Consider the following 17,263-nt stretch of genomic DNA (forward strand, 5'->3'; position numbering starts at 1 on the left):
ACTTCAGAGTTATGTGCCCTCTAGAAGCTTGCGTTCTGCAAGTGAACGGCGTATTATTGTGCCATCTCAAAGAGGCACAAAATCACTTTCACAGACTTTTTCATTAACTGTTCCCTCCTGGTGGAATGACCGGCCCAAATCAATCAGAGTCCTTAACCATCTTCAAGAAACAACTAAAAACACATCTGTTTCACCTTTATTTGACCCTCTAACTCTAACACTGTCTATTCTATTTTAATTCTACTTCATCTACATTTATCATCTTTTTTATTTAAAAAAAAAATTATATTTTTCTATTCTATTTCTTCTATTCTATCTACTTGTCTTTCTTTGTGTGTGTGTGTGTTTATGTGTGTATAATATATATATATATACACCTCGCTACGTGTACTGCGTTAGGCTAACCGAGACTTGTCATTTGCACTTATATATTGTTGCTCTTTTGTTAGTTTTGACTGCTTTTATTGTCCTCATTTGTAAGTTGCTTTGGATAAAAGCGTCTGCTAAATGTAAAGTTAAATATAAATATGTATTTAGATAAATAAAACATCTGCTGACCAAGTGCATAGACACCATAACACATTGCACTGTAAAAGTAAGACAACAGTAACTAATTCTATTCACTTCATCATCCCAGTGTGTCCTGTCAGACTGTTGTCTGCTCAAATCCATGTAATCTCGTCCTTAAATCCTTCTGAATAAGTATTTTTTATGTGGTCAACTGAGATTCAAGGGTGGCTTTAATGTTGTGTGCCTGTATTGTGTGGGAGGGTGTGTGGAGTTACATGTCTGTGGTTATGAGACAGATTTTGAACAATGATACTTTCAGCTTTGGATATTTGAGATCGATCTTTGTGCGTCAAGTACAAAAGTAATCTTGTGATGTTTTGAATGTGCAGTTCATGGAGAAGCGAAGGGAGCTCAAGCAGGATGGGCGCACAGAGAAAGAGCTGTCTGAGACTTTCTGCTTCCTGCTTTGTGATGCTCAAAAGGTAAACAACTTCCTTTGTTCAGCCATTCATTAGTTCAGTGCATTCAGAGTATCACGCAGTGACGTTCAGCTAAACGGATGATAATTTGTCATTCTTCGGTCACTTTCTGATGTGGTCTCTCTCTTGTGTTTGCGTGTGTGTGTTGTGTGCTGGTTGTAGGTCTCGGTGGTGTGTGAGAGAGGACTGTCTGTTGGCAGCAGCTGGATCAGTATGTTGGGGAATCCATCTAAAGGTGAAATAACCTTCACAACACACACAGACTTCATCACACTGATTCTTGAGTTTTGGTCTGTCATATTCTGCGAGGAGTCACAGGAAATTAAATAAGAGCTATACTTTTTGAGTTGTCAAAATCAGTTCTTGGAATGTAATGCATTAACATGCGTTTAGAAATACAACATGCGCCAACCATGCTCCCAAATTTGTAATACTGAATTGTTTATAAATCTGTTGTCAACAAATGAGAAGCTGTAAGGTCTCCCTGCAGTTTTTCACCAGAATAAAAGTCCTATTGTTTAACAATTGAAAACAATAAAATTAACACACAAATAAATATTAGTATTATAATTATGCTATTATTATTATTATTATTAATTTTTATTTTACTGTATAAAACTACTACTAGATTAATATTTCTTTATTTTCAGATAGTTAATTTAAAAAAAAATTAAAATAAAAATACAAAAAGTATTTTAATTTGTGAGGCACCAAAATAATATATATATATATGTATATGTATGTTCAATGTTCAATTTCTTTATAAAGCACATTTAAAACAACTTTAGTTGGCCAAAGTGCTGTACATAAAGCGTAAACCTAATTACAACATTTAAAAAACGCACAGACCTAGTTGAAGCATTGATATTACATAGACTTAATCACAACAGTAAAATCCCCATAACCTTAAAATAACCCAATCACATATCATTAAACACACAGGAGAAAAAAGAGTTTCAACAGATTAAATGACTCCGACACTGTAGAAGCAGTTCTAATAAATAGTGGCAGAGTGTTCCACAGTTTGGGACCCGCAACAGAGAAAGCTCTATCTCCCCTACATTTTAGTCTAGTTCTGGGAACCCGCAACATATGTGTATTCTGTGATCTGAGTGATCTGACAGGATTGTGTACAGTAATCAACTCTGAAAGATATTGAGAAGCAAGACAGTTTTACAGCTTTGTACTCTCAAAGCAAAATTTTAAACTCAATACGGTACTGCAGCTAGGGCTGGGTATCGAGTTCGATACTTTTTAGGCACCGACCGAATTGCCTCGATACCATCGAGTATCGAAAAACGTCTCGTCGTTCGGTACCAAATTTGGATGCCTAAGGGGTTAATCTCATCAGTGAGCCAATAAGCCTGCAGCACTAGTGTTCGACTAGAAGAGGTACGGCGCAGATCGATCAGTGTTTGACATCCGCGAGAGAGATTCGAAAGCGCACGGAGCAGTCTGCTCTTTATAGCTCTCGTGGTACTGTAATACACCGATCGGTCTGCACAGTCGGTCCGCGTCAAGTCGAACACACCTACTAGTTTACACCGGTTACACTCAGAGATGTGGCGCACATGTGAGGCTGTAGTGTGAATGCGTCCCAGCCCCCTTAGATGTAAGGCTACATTTACACTGGTGCGTTTGTTTTAAAATGAAAACGATCCTCGTCATACTGGCGCTTCCACTGCGTTTCAAGCCGGCTTTCCACCATCTCCGACAAACGACAAGCGACAGACCGGTCATTCAGTCATTCAGGAGAGTAGCGCGGGAGCTGTGTGGAGTTCCGATCATATGCAGATAGCGCGTGTTATGTGACCATTCATGCAAACTGTAGCATCATGCTACATGCAGGAACCAGTATCGAAGTCAAGGTATCGGTATCAATATCGGAAAATTTTTGAACGATAGCCAGCCCTAACTGCAACGGTAACCAGTGCAATGAGCTTAAGATCGGTGTAATATGAACTAATTTGCGACTGCCCGTGAGCAAACCAACTGAAGTCAATGTATCGATGAGACCAGCAAGCCATAGTGAAGCGAGTTACAGTAATCGAGTCGCGAAGAGATGAAAGCATGTATTACAGTCTCAAAACTCTTCCTACTTAGGAGGGGTTTAACCTTTGCTAATCTAAGCTCACAGTGGCATTAATTTGTTTATCTAGCTTTAGTTTGCAGTCAAGTATAAAACCCAGATTTTTAGCGTCGTGGACTTGATATGGGGTAAGAGAGCCCAAATCAAGCTCAGGTCAGTTTTTCATTTCATCCAAACAATACAACTTGTGTTTTATCATTATTTAGATGTAGAAAGTTATTTGTAAGCCACGCTTTAAATTCAAGGAGACAGGCAGTTAATTAAATTACAGCAGAGTTATCATCACGTTTAAGTGATATGTAGAGCTGATTATCGTCAGCATAGCAATGATACGATACTCCAAATCTCCTAAATATAGATCCCATGGGTAACATATACAGTGAAAACAGTAGCGGTGCCAAGGTTGATCCCTGGGGAACACCACATGTAGAATTCGCTACAGAAGCGGTACTTGCCAATGCTGACTGAAAATCTTCTGAAGATCAAAACCAGTTAAGTATAGTGGCCTAGTACCAATGCAATGCTCCAGCCGAGACAACAGGATACCATGGTCGACAAAACCAAATGCTGAACTAAGATCTAAAAGCACTAAAGCCATGATATATATATATATATAATTTACCAAAACACCAAAATTAAAGTTTTCATTTAGCCAAAACTAAAAATATATCCAAAAACCAAACATTTAGTTTTGACATAAGGCAGTTTTTATATCAACTTTATACACTGAACAAAATTATAAACGCAACACTTTTGTTTTTGCCCCCATTTTTCATGAGCTGAACTCAAATATCTAAGACTTTTTCTATGTACACAAAAGGCCTATTTCTCTCAAATATTGTTCACAAATCTGTCTAAATCTGTGTTAGTGGCAAAAACAAAAGTGTTGCGTTTATAATTTTGTTCAGTGTAATTATAAACTTCTCATAAAATGAATACTTGTAATGTTGAAATGTAAACGTGTAAATAAAAATGTTCTTTTAATGGACAATTTATTCAAAAAATGTGTAAATAATGAAGACCACAGGTTGAGTAAAAATATAATGAATATGTAATATAGTGCATATATTTAGCAAAATGCTCCTCTAGAGTTTTTTTTTCTCTTAGCTGACTGATGAGTTTTAGACATTGAATGGCCTTCCTAAGGTCAATGTAACGTTACATGGCATATTGTTTAAAAATATGTATTATTGTCATCTTTCCATGGTTGAAACACTGATTGAGTGATTACATGAGATGTTTATTTCGTGCTGTAACTAGTAGTAAAGAAATGAACTGAGGCGCCTGTACAGCGATCAGTCACGCCACATCAAACAGCGTCAAAACGCATTTATTGTTTGAGTTTCAGACTGTTTAATTAATCATTGAACACGTTCCAGCCTCTCCATTGTACGAGGATATTGCGTCTACATATATTCTTTATGATTGGTTTTTGCTTTCAATATTAGGAAAGCTTTGAAGTATGATAATAACATGAAGTATTTTTTAAAGAACGGACTGGTTGTGTGTGTGCCTCCAAAGGAAAAAAATAAAGAGGATAATAAAATAATTGAACTTTATTTTAATTTTTTTTAAAAGAGAGATGTAGTGTAGTGCATCCAGTGAATGCTGATTATGTTGATGTTGCAGGAGTTTACCTGTGTCAGTTTTCTGATTTACTTCAAATCGGCCCCATCGAGCCTGGGTCTACAGGAAACATCATCATATTTAAAGTTATAAAGGTACAGCAGCAGCTTGAGTGATGTTGTTTTCATGTGAAACATCAGTGTCGTTGAGTCTGAGAAATGTCCGGTCTTTTGCCCCCCAGGGTAAAGTGAAGAGTGTACATGACTGTATGTCCGTAAGTATGGATCCTACACCTAAATTTGAAAGCCACTTCTCCAAGAACTCAACCAGAGTGACGTCCTTACAGTCGTACAGAGCATTCGAGTACACTCAGGTAAAATAAAAGTCATTCAAATAAACCAGAGTAAAACAACTCTCTATGAATAAAAACATTTGATCAAATGAACATGTGTTTCCTGTGAGATGGCTGAAGGGTCTTTCTTCACAGCAATACTTCTACGAGTATGTGGATTTCGAGGTTTCGTCCAGGCCGAGACACGTGTGTCCGTATGCGGTGGTCTCTTTTTACTTTAAAGGCAAAGAGGCTTCAACTGTGGCCCCCAAACCGCTGCCTCCTCTCAGGTATCTGACTGCTCTCCTTCACATTGTCACGTGACTCACAAAACTCGTTCATTAAAATTGATTTTATTACATTTGTCTATGTTCCTCAGGTCCAACAGCCAGCCATCAGGGACGAGCAAAGGTGGGCATAACTTTATTCAGTTAAACAGCATTTTTTTGGTTATGAAAGGAACAGCTCACCAGTGTTTTCTGTGGTGCACAAAAGCATTTTTGGAAAGAATCGTCAGATCTCTTTTCTATACTGCGACAGCTTATATTGTCTGGCAAGTGTTTAAAAGCACCATAAAGTAGTTCCTAGTAGTCCTTTGTGGAGCCATGATCGCAGTGAACTCTCATTGTATTGAAAACAATTCTTCAAATTCTCCTTTAAAAATAACAGAATTTGTTTGAGAACAGAACAGGTTTGGAAGGACATGAGGTCAAATAACTCTGACAGAATTTAAATCTCTGAGTGAACTCTTCCTTTGCTTTCGTTGTTGTGATAGGCCGGTGCTGTTTCACGGTATGGCGGGGACATTTTTTGAACGGGGGGAAAGACGTATACCAGGCCAGCCTTCGCTCGCTCTCTCTACCTTTCCTGCCCTACAAACTGTGAGTGTCATGGACCACAGCAGTGTGTGTTAAGTGACACTGGGCATGTGATGATGAGCCATGAGTGTTGTTGTTTCAGGCCAGAGAAGATTGAGATGGGTAAAGTCATGAGCTTGCAGCAGGTCAAGCAGAAGATCCCATCTGCCCTCTTCTCCTGGAGCCTCTACACAGGCAGCCATGAAGGTTTGACCACTAGTTTAACAGCCAATGCTGTAATCATCCACATTCCAAGTAGTGGACGACCGATATATATCACCAGAGCCGATATTCTCAACCGATATTTGCCTTTTTTTTTTTTTATGATCAGCATGGGTCGATAAGTTTTTCTGTTTGGCTGCTAAGTGTTGTAAGCGGGACTTTTATTTTGATAGAGCTGAGATGCAGACACACAGCTCCCATTCTTCATTTATCATCATTAGTTTACTCTTTGATTAAGGGTTAGGTTACTTTATTTATACCCGCAGGTGAATTTGTTTTGCAGTAAAATGATATCTAATAATTAACAGGCATTCAGCAAACAGAGCTGGGTAGAAACTGTTTACATGTAATCGGATTCCAGAAATTAAGTACTTGTAATTAGATTAAATTACATTATAAAAATACTGGTAATCAGACTTCAGGTACTTTTTTATTGATTACATGATTATATATCATTCACACAATAGCAATGGATTATTCATAATTTATTGATTCTCCTCAATTCTTATTTTTTATCTTTTAAATGTTCCTTTCTAAAATAGCCTACCGCTAATATACATTCAGAAAGTCTTCAGGTTTTAGTTAGTCAGCGTTTGACCACTGGATTTACAAAAATCATTTCAGGTTTATAAGAAGGGTTTCAATGTTGCATCAGTGCTGATCACATTGATTTTTATTTGAATTATCACTCAGTTGGTTATTAACCATGTATTACTGTGTAATTGGTAGGCTTTTGTCTTTCAAACACATTAAAATGCACAAAGTCATGCTATTTCTTATTTACATGTAATGCAGGCATTCGCAAACGTTTTTGTCATCTGAACCTCTTTCACCTAATATATTTTCTTGAAGTACCCTTGAGATTTTAAAATAAATATTTTCATAATAAAGTATCAAATTTGAATGTTCACGGTTCTCTGATGTTGCTTAATGGACACATGACATGCAGGTAAACAAATAAAATATTTCATTTTTTTAGTGCTTTTTGATTGTTATTTTCAAACGATTTATTTTAATTTTACAGTTCATTAATTATTAGCTTAAACTCACAAACCCCCTGAAGTTCCTTCATGAACCCCAGTTTGGGAAACCTTGACGTAATGTAATGTTTAATGCACTTAATGTTGTTAATGATAACGAATGGAATATATTTTCTTACTCTTTGTATTTTTATATCAATATGGCAGAAGTGTATCCTATTGAAATCTATCTGATAAACGAGTTGGGTCAAAAGTAATCTAAAAGTAGTCCAATTATATTAACCTAAAATGTGTAATGTGATTATGTTACAAACTAACATAATTACTAAACTAATTTTTGCCATGTAATTTGAAATCATTAATGAACTACAATTTGTAAGTAATCTACCCAGCTCTGTCAGCAAATATGCATTTTAAACATGTCTTTGAATATCTAATAAACATTTCATGCCACAAACTATAAAAGATGAAAAATGAGGGCTCCTGTTAGTCTGAAAATATATCGGTCAGCAACTACTCCGAATGAGGGATATTTAAGACTGATTTATACTACTGTGTCGGACCAATACAGTATTGTATATTGTGATGTGTAGGTTTATGCGTTTTGAGTTTTGTCGTTGTTTTGCATATTAATGTAGGGATGTCAGTGCAGCATTGACTGTGCTTATCGAGAAGGATGATGTGATGTAAATAATGGCTCTGGTTTGTTATTGTAGTGTCTAAAAGTGGCATGTTCTGCAGTCTGTTTGACGTGGTGGAGAAAGACAAAGCTTCTCCGAAGAGCTTGACCGCATTGCTGCAGAAACTGGAGGAGGAGGGTCTGGTGAGCATCAGTCCTGATTCATGTTTGTGCAGCTGTGTGCACATGAGCTGATTGTCTCTTCACTGCAGGTGCTGGTGATTATGGTGAAGGACAGAGGTTTCCTCTTCTTGCTTTCTGCCAGTCAAATGGACAACTCAAGTGGTATGATCTAATGATGGTGAAATGCTTGTGTAAAAGAAATGGATCTTCGAAATATCTGAATGAAATTGATTTTATTTTGATTTTACAGAGCGACAAGGTGGTTGGAAAATGTCCTCTATACAAGCACTTTTTATTTACCATGAGAAGCGTGACTTGTTAAAGATCTGTGAGTATTTGGAGAGATGCACAAGATTAAATTGATGCGTTTCTTCTTAAAGCCAGAAACATATTTTATGCAAGCATGCAAACACAGATGTGAATGCTTGGCTAAGACATTGCAAGCACTTAATCTCACACTTAACCGATCTTGTGGTGAAAATAAACGTTATAGCAAATGATGGGCACAGAACAGTAACAAAACTCAGAGACATTTACAGTCACACACAGGTGTATTGTGCAAACTGTACTTCATAGGGATGTTTAGATAGCTATAGAAGAACTCACATTCACGTTTTTTTTTTTTATTAACTTTCAGATCTCAGTTTAAATGCTTCAGTTTGTTTTGATATTATATTATGTTAGGCCTATATTATAAACCTAATAAATAATTGACCTTGTTTTTTAATGGAGTTTTGCTCAGCAAGAAGAAAAATTAGAGGGAACATTGGTTACAGGTATTCATGAGATCATACAGTGCATTACAGGGCATAATTAATGCATAAAGCCTAATGCACTATAAAAGCAGTTTTAAAGTAAAGTGTTTTAAGTAAAGTGTTAACCAGTTAACTAACTGACTATAGCTTGAGACTATGCAAGGAAATAGTAATAATGAAGAACAGCAAGTTTTCAAAATGGATTTTTAAGATTTGTGTTCATCTTAACTGACTGGCATTCAGAACACAACATCATACAGAATCAAGCTGTCTTTGCTTGAAGTATCTGTGTCTTTGTATTTGCATGTTTCAGTCACCAATCAAATCTTATTTTTGATCTTAATTTTATTATTGTCTTTATAAAGCATCAAATCCTTCTGAGAGCTGCAGACCTGTGTCATCAGAGCATCACAGTCCCATCATGCCCCAGCATGATTCGTTCATCTCCGCTCTTCACTACGCCCTCAACAAGGCTCACGGTGACCCTCCTGCTGACCTCAGCGCCACCATAGAGCAGCAGGTTTACGACTACCTCACTAACCTTCGTGAAGGCCAATCTCCGCAGCGCATCCGGACTGACTACGACCCCAAACTGGACGTCAGGGACAAGCTCTTTCCGGCACTCAGGCAGAAGACAAACTGGGAGAGCTTCGTGCGGCCCTACATCTACAAACCGGCCGTGTTTACTATGCTTCTGGAGAACGTGAAGAAGAAGGTGGAGGAGCTCCGGGTTCAGACTGAGAGAGCAGCCCCTCATAATGACCCGGTGAAAGTCAAAGAGCTGCTGAAGCTCATCCAGCTGAACAAGAAGAGCTCGAAGGGAAAGGCAGGAGATCCAGAGGCGTTGGGGGACACCTACACACTGAAGAGGAAGGTGGATCTCGTCGCTCATGAAGGAAGCTCAAAACGCCAGAGAAATCAACCCAACGAAGAACTAGGAGAAGGTGAGGAGAATGAAGCTTGAGGGCTGCACAATGAATCGTATTTTAAACGTGATCACAATTTCTGTTTCCCTTTATGAAGTATAATTGGTATCAAGCCTCTATATGCTTTTAACGTTGTGGATGCCAGATTGTATGTAATTTGGAGTTTAGTGATCTCTATTGAGATATTTTGCTCAAATAAATGTCTAAGGGGCCGTTCACACAGAATGTGTTTTTCTATTCCAGTGTGCAACTTTTCCATTGTCTTTCTATGAAAACATGCACTACTCAGAAGACCCCGGAGGCGGGGCAAGCGTTGCAAGCTTCTGTTTACAGTAGCAAGTTGTCATGGCAACTGTTTTATTTGATGGCAACATGGTGTAGGAGACATGCATGGCACTTAAATATAATAAAAACATTCCTGAGCGCTGCTTCTCGCGTTTTTAGACGTAAAGATGCGTTCTGTGAACAGCCAGTCATTTGCACTGTTTGCTGCGACTAAATCTTTGCAAACCACGCATATTGACTTTCTCTTCTGGTTTTCTTATGTAGAGGTACAATAATTCTGATGAAATGTAAAAAATGTAATGGCAATAACCAATATTAATAAAGTGATTATATTTTTTAGCAAAATAACCGTGATTATAATGAAGATAATCTTGTAAAAATAGACAGGAGATAAAGATACAGCTAAGTTTCTCAGTGCACTGGGTCTTGCTTTTGACGATGAGTTTGAATTGTGTAACATCATCTAGTGTCCTCTCTTCATCAGCGGACGAGAGACAGTCCTCTCCATCTCTAGCCAATGTTCTGAGCAGCGTCAGCCTTCAGGACACAGACCTGAGGAAGGACAAAACTCAGGGAGCGCTGAAGATCATGGAGATCCTGGACGGCTTTGGAAAGACGAGTCTTGACACAGACCTGCGCAGAGACAAGACCCAGGGGGCGCTGGAGGTCATAAGGCTGATAGACAACATGACCAGAAGCGCCGCTGACTCACCTGACGACACAGAGATGAAGGATGACACCACTCTGTTGGACAGCATGGTAAGACTCGGCCTTCCGACTGACCGCGACATTGACTTGAGGAAGAGATTTGTGGAGGATGAACCCGAGAGGACCGACTGTCTGGAGGTAGATCAGTGTGCTCAAACAACACTACATTTACCCCATCACAAACTGGACATTAGTAGGGCTGCCCCCTAAATAGCTGACGAGAAGAGGCTTAGTCAGCTAAAATTTTATTAGTTGGTTATTCGCAGAAATAAATAAAAGTGGTCTGTGACAGACAGATGGTTAATGGCTGGTCCTTGTGGTAATTACAGTATATCGGGCAGGAAATCCTTTCATACACCTCAAATATGGCTTATCATTTGAAACTGAAATATATAAGTAGTAGCAACTTTACATGGCTGCTTTCTCTGTAACGTTAAATAAATGTGCGCTATTAGCCACATAACATGACATGGAGGCGCTGCCGCGAGCAACAGTGGAAACAACTTAAAATACACTGTCATACAGATGAGAGTAATACATCATTAGAAACTGTAAAGGGTCTACTTTTACTTGTGTGCACTCACAATATCAACAAACCATAACGAAAACAAACAGGACACGCTTTCTGCCGTCTCGGTCTCCTTGTCACAAAAATGAACCCAAACTCAGCTTATAGGTTACTTGCCTTAAAGACATGATAAATAGATCTATAGAAAGCTTGAAATGTCCACTTTTAAACAAACCAATCCAAAGGGAAAACAACACTCGACACTGACTCAGAAAACACTAGTTTATTAATGCATAATTAATTTAAAATATCTTCTTTGTCATCATTGCCATTACTTGTGCTGGTGCTTCGTGGCAAGCTTTATGTGCTTGAGCTCAGAATATTAAAGTCCTTCCTAGTATACATTTAAGTAAATAAATTAGTATAAATGTGTGATTAGTCGACTAATGGATTAAATAAACCATTATTAGTCAACTAGAAAAATCTTTAGTTAGGGGCAGCCCTAATATTAAGCATTACTTGAACATGTACATTCTGTTGTCATTCCAATTCTATGTGGCAATCTTTTTATCATATCTTAGAGAGAGATATTAAGATCTTGGGATGTTAAGAACAATATTGATGCTGCTTTTTTGTGCTTCATGAAAGCATACAGTGACCAGAGTCTGTCAAGCTCCAAAAATGACTGAAATAGTCCAATTTATGCATAATAAAGGTTTTTTTTTATTTTTTTTTTATAGATATATTTTAAGTGACGGAACAGAACAGTTTTAAAACTCGAAAACCTGAAGCTCTGAAAATCATATATGGAGCTGTTGACTGCACTGATGTTTGGTCACAAGATGCATGAAATCCAATGGTCTTGGTGCACCATTTTTGTGGTTCGGACAGGTGTTAGTCCATTCCAGAGATTTGGTTTTTCGGCGAAGGTTTATCAGCCATTTATGAAGTGCACTCTTAAAAAGAGTGCCCAGAAGATTCTCCAAAAATTCAGCCTTTGTGTTCCTCTGAAGAAAAAAAATCATACAGGTTTGGAATGACTTGAGCGTGTAAATGTGAACAGAATTTATTTACTTTGGCTTTAAATTGCTTCATAACGTTGATGCAACAGGTTTGTGACATGAATACTTTGAAGGAGAGGTTAGTGTAGAAATTTATGGATAGAGTCTGGGGTTGAGAGGATTTCAAGAAATAGTAGATGCCGTTCTGCTAGTCTAATGTTGACCAAATTGACCTATCGGTAAGCCCCGCCCCACCCCTCGAACGCAGCTGAGCCAATGGCAGTTGAGTATCAGCAGCACGGGGAGCGGAACTCGGACATCTGTAGGTTTCAGTGCCATAGAGAAACACTGGAGGATCTGAAGCTTTCATCGGTTTGATGGGGTTTATGATACAAACACGGCAAAACAATGTGTTTGGGGTACTTTTAACACTGATTCCAGGTCTCCTGAGAGGATGGGCAATATAATTTATTTTATTACATTTCCTAAACCCAAACAAAACGGAGCAAAATGTCCCTAAGCATTCAACCCCAATCCCAATGAAGACAAAAACGTTCATTTTCTGGGTGTCATACTCTCATTAAGTTACAATTTTCATCTGCTCAAGCAGAACGTTAATGTCATCTTGTGCTTCAGCAAGGTATCTGGCTAAAACTAGCTAACGTTAAATTTAGTGAGTCCTTATAACATACCAACCTAAATACTTCTCACGTCATGTACATGTTTGGTCAAAAACACATAAATGAAGGTCTGCATTTCAGTGCCTCTCCATATTAAACGGGTTAAATGTAAATTAGTTTAATCCTACCCTGGATTCTTCTGGCTTCTCCCGCTTGCATTGAGATCTGTAATCCCTCACTTCCAAATTAATCTGGTTATCCACCATATTTATTCTAAAATCTTTTATATATCCTTCCATGGCATATTTAAGTCCCACTTGAATGGTGGTCCTTCTGTGTCCAAAATTTATCAAAAACATCTTGGGACAAGGTTTTCACACTGACAGCTGTCATAGTAAGCAACTCCATTAGCAACAGTAACTAAGGGGGGCAGGGCTTACCGATAGGTCAACTGCTTTCCCGAAGTGTCAGTTTGGGGCTAGTTTCCGTTTTAAGAAAAGCTGTTAGTTGAAGTGCTTGATTTTCACAGAAAAAGCGTGCAACAGACTACATAGACAAGACGCAGATGAAGAGAGGAAAGGTGGGTGAGCGTTTTTAGCAGAAAGGGAATCTCATGCAGGTGATGGGACGAGAAGTTACGTTGTGGCACTAAACAAATGCAAAAAGCTGTTATCATAACTTTGACATTAGATATCTTCATAAATTTTTCTATTACACACTTGTGTGATACAAATCATATAAAGATGATCTTGAATCACACACTCTAGCTATGTTTGGAATGGCATGCATTGTGTACTTAATACCAGCTAAAATTGTATACATTGTAAGACTTGTTTTCGATCATATATCAAAGTATATCTTGTAAAACAAATATAGTCATTTGCAAAACTTTTGTCAAGGAACACAAACTGTGCACAGAACGCCCCAGTGCATACAGCCTTCAGTAAAGTAGAGTTCAGCAGGTCAGATTGCAGACTGAACCTCAGACTGGCCTGTCTGCAAGGACAAGGAGATGCTTTAAAATCTAGTTAGCACTTCAAACGCAATGCCATAATTTTACAAAAACATCGTGAAATCATCAGTCACGCTGTGCTCATAAAGCCAGAGAAGAGCTATATGAATGTGGCTAAACGTGACTAATGCACAACTGACAATCTGGAATACATAAACAGACGAGTGAACTGATGCAAATACTGAAAGATTCCACTTCTGTTATTCCATATATATAACCCTGGAGCACAAAAGCAGTCTTAAGTCGCTGGGGTATATTTGTAGCATTAGCCAACAATACATTGTATGGGTCAAAATTATAGATTTTTCTTTTATGCCAAAAATCATTAGGATATTAAGTAAAGATCATGTTCCATGAAGATATTTAGTAAACTTCCTACCGTAAATATATCAAAACTTAATTTTTGATTAGTAATATGCATTGCTAAGAACTTCATTTGGACAACTTTAAAGATGATTTTCTCAATATTTAGATTTTTTTGCACCCTCAGATTCCAGATTTTCAAATAGTTGTATCTTGGCCAAATATTGTCCTATCCTAACAAACCATACATCAATGGAAAGCTTATTTATTCAGATGATTTATAAATCTAAATTTAGAAAAATTGACCCTTATGACTGGTTTTGTGCTCTAGGGTCACATATAACAACAGTACGTTTGCAAAGGTGATATTGCTTTTATGCAATAATGCTGTAACTTGGGGAATATCCACTAATGTACAGACGAACAGCCTGGAACGTTAAGGAACGCTACATCTTGAACCAAGTGGGGTTTTATTGGTAAGGAAAATGTGTAGATACATGCACAGAGACAGAACAGGAACAAGAGTTTTTCAATTATTATTACTATTATTATTATTTTACTTTGAGAAACAACTCAAAAGTAATTTCTCATTTTAATTAATACCTTTTTTCATTTTTATGTTTTCACTCTGATCAAATAATGAGTCAAGAAGAGGTTCTGATTCAGGCCCACTGCATTGTGGGATACAGTCTTCCACACAGTGTGCTCTGGTTTTGGCAAATGTAGCAGATCGTCGAGTATTCCACATACTGTACTCGTCACAGAATACATTCTGTGTACTGCAGGAATAATACGAGTAGCATGCTGTTCCTTTCATAGCCGTTGTTCTGCTGGTGAATGTAGAGCAGTGAGCTGTTCGGTTTCTTCACCAGCAATTGAATTTAATGCGTTTACAGAACAAAACAGAGCAGATGAGTTAGAATACTCGAATAATATGACTGCACCTGATGTTTGCTCTTTACAGTTGCTAGTTTTGCATCTAGCCAAATTTATTGTTTCTTTGTTTCTTTTTTGATAGTTTGTATTTCTTCAGTCATTTGGTTTCTAAAGTCCTGGTGGTGGTTTTGATGTTTTTGCCGTTTCAGGAGGAGACCGCTGGTAGTTTGAGTAGTTTAGAAGCATTTAGCCCTTGTTCAGATTCTGGAGGACAGCAGCGTGGCGTTAACCTGCTCGGAGAAAAGACCATTCCATGGGTCCTGATACCCATCACCGGTAAACTCACTTAGCATGATGTGAAGAACAAGAGCAATGCATAATGTCTAATAATAACCTTGCACGTCAATATCAGCAAATAACACTGCCAAAAAATATATATATACATTTTTTTTCTTATTAGCATGCATATTACTAGCATATTGACTGTTTATAAAGCACATATTAATGCCTTATTCTGCATGACCATATTCTAGATCCCTTAACCCGACTCCATACCTAAACATAACTACTACAACAACTACCTTACTATCAATAAGCAGCAAATTAAGAGTTTATTGAGAGAAAACTCTTAGTTAGTGAATTTGATCTGTATTCCCTAATCTAAAGTCTATACAAGTTCTACCATAATGAAATACTAAAAGACTGTAAAGAGAAACTCAGCATTTTGAATTTGGAAGCTGCATTAATACATTTGATGGAGAATTGGAGTCTTAATTTGTGATCTCTGGAAATCAGAGTTGCCTTAATTTGGCGAGTTGAACACTAATTTAAGTTGAGTATTCTGTTATATGTTTATTATATATGTAATGCAACATGGGGTGTGTCCGGAAACATAACAGTTTCCGGAGAATGAGCACTGCACCAAGATTGTCCTCATGTTAAAAAAACTGTAAAAAGTAAACCTCAGTAAATTTGTTTTTCATTTCATGTAAGTCGTTTATAGTTGTTTGTAGTGTATAAAAAAATATGATATACTTTAAAGAATCTGGATTTTCTTAATTGCTTGCTTAGGTCTGAAAACGGAGAGATATTCCCAGAGACAGATGGACTATCCTGAAGATCCACGCTTCGTTCAGAGCCCAACCGTGTCTACACACGCCACGCCTGACACAAAGGACCTGTCCCCTCCCTACCAGCCAGACAGCAGCAGCACAGCGGTGGATCTGGATGTGCAGACGGCTGCAGAGGTTGAGGATGAACAGCCCGTCGCTCCGGCTCTGAACACAGAGTGTCCTGCAGACAGCAGCAGCTTTGACCACATAGTCGATGAGCTCGTCTCTGGCTTCTCCAGTGAGGTGGAGCAGCTCTTGAGGGCCAAACGTATTTATTATGTTGCTTGCTCCAGCACTCAGGGCTCACAAGAACCGCTCCAGACTCCAGCTGTGCCACTTTCCAGTTACGTGTCAAACTACAACACTCCATTTCCCGTCAGTAACTACATCAGCTCTTTCCACGACAGCCTGATGATGTTCATAGACCCGCAGCACGTCAGTCGATACCCTGGAGCTCAGGAAGATGTGACTTCCTCCTCATCCACTGCAGAAGTTCCTTCAGATGTCCCCGATACGTCCTCCAGCTTTAATCCGTGTGCTTCCTCGTCTTCAACCTCTAAACCCAGCAGCACCTTTGAATCATCTCTGAGACCATGTTCCCCTTCTAGTGCCCTGCCTGAGCCAACGCCTCCGCCGCAACATCACTCAAGCTTACCCGACCCTGATCTCCAGCATCAGATGTGGGCACTGGAGCAGGACTCGGTGACCCAGAAGACACGGGAAGCCAACATCCCTCATGATGAGATGAATGGGAGTCTGGTTGCTGAGACTACGGGAGCTATGGAGGGTCAAACGGACGCCTCGATGGGACACACTCGTTCTGCCATCAACAGTATCATCGATCAGCTGCAGCCCGAGGTGATCAGTAACCTGGTGGAGATCATCAAAGGAGTTCAGAAGAACATCGTCTACTTCTACATCCATTCCTGGGATGAGGAGGAGAGTGACGTCTGCTGGGAGATTAAGGTACATCTAGTGCTGCAGACTGTCAGTCCAAATCCGATTTTTGTACATGTCCGATTGGAATCCGATCATATTTAGCAAGTGTGAACCGATTTTTACAAATCCGCTTCAAGCTACATTCATATGTGGTTTGAAATTCCATTGAAAACGCGTTTCTGGAAATCCGCTTCAGTCTGACCACTCAGATCGGATTTTGCACTGCTTTTTCACATTTCCCACGCCACGTAAATTGTAAACACGTTAGCTGTGTCCGAAATCACTCACTCGTTCACTGATCCCTATATAGTGCACTATATCACTACATCATATATAACTATATCACTAGGTAGTATATATATATATCACTATATATATATAA

At 38.6% G+C, this 17,263-nt stretch overlaps 1 protein-coding gene across 1 annotated transcript in view; it reads left to right on the forward strand.

Moving 5' to 3' along the window:
- The window catches only part of LOC107705837 (protein TASOR-like), a 33,015-nt gene that overhangs the window by 6,486 nt on the left and 9,266 nt on the right, over positions 1-17,263 (forward strand). The window contains exons 3-17 of the mRNA XM_016509325.1: positions 900-992; positions 1,152-1,224; positions 4,708-4,799; positions 4,886-5,017; positions 5,132-5,265; positions 5,355-5,386; positions 5,751-5,856; positions 5,936-6,039; positions 7,751-7,857; positions 7,926-7,998; positions 8,087-8,164; positions 8,957-9,535; positions 10,287-10,561; positions 15,040-15,166; positions 15,902-16,908. Of these exons, the coding sequence (XP_016364811.1) occupies positions 900-992; positions 1,152-1,224; positions 4,708-4,799; positions 4,886-5,017; positions 5,132-5,265; positions 5,355-5,386; positions 5,751-5,856; positions 5,936-6,039; positions 7,751-7,857; positions 7,926-7,998; positions 8,087-8,164; positions 8,957-9,535; positions 10,287-10,561; positions 15,040-15,166; positions 15,902-16,908 (3,012 nt within the window). The remainder of the gene's footprint in view (positions 1-899; positions 993-1,151; positions 1,225-4,707; positions 4,800-4,885; positions 5,018-5,131; positions 5,266-5,354; positions 5,387-5,750; positions 5,857-5,935; positions 6,040-7,750; positions 7,858-7,925; positions 7,999-8,086; positions 8,165-8,956; positions 9,536-10,286; positions 10,562-15,039; positions 15,167-15,901; positions 16,909-17,263) is intronic.

The sequence above is a fragment of the Sinocyclocheilus rhinocerous genome, unplaced genomic scaffold, assembly GCF_001515625.1.
Source record: "Sinocyclocheilus rhinocerous isolate Xijiao unplaced genomic scaffold, SAMN03320098_v1.1 scaffold1826, whole genome shotgun sequence".
Classification (NCBI taxonomy): domain Eukaryota; kingdom Metazoa; phylum Chordata; class Actinopteri; order Cypriniformes; family Cyprinidae; genus Sinocyclocheilus; species Sinocyclocheilus rhinocerous.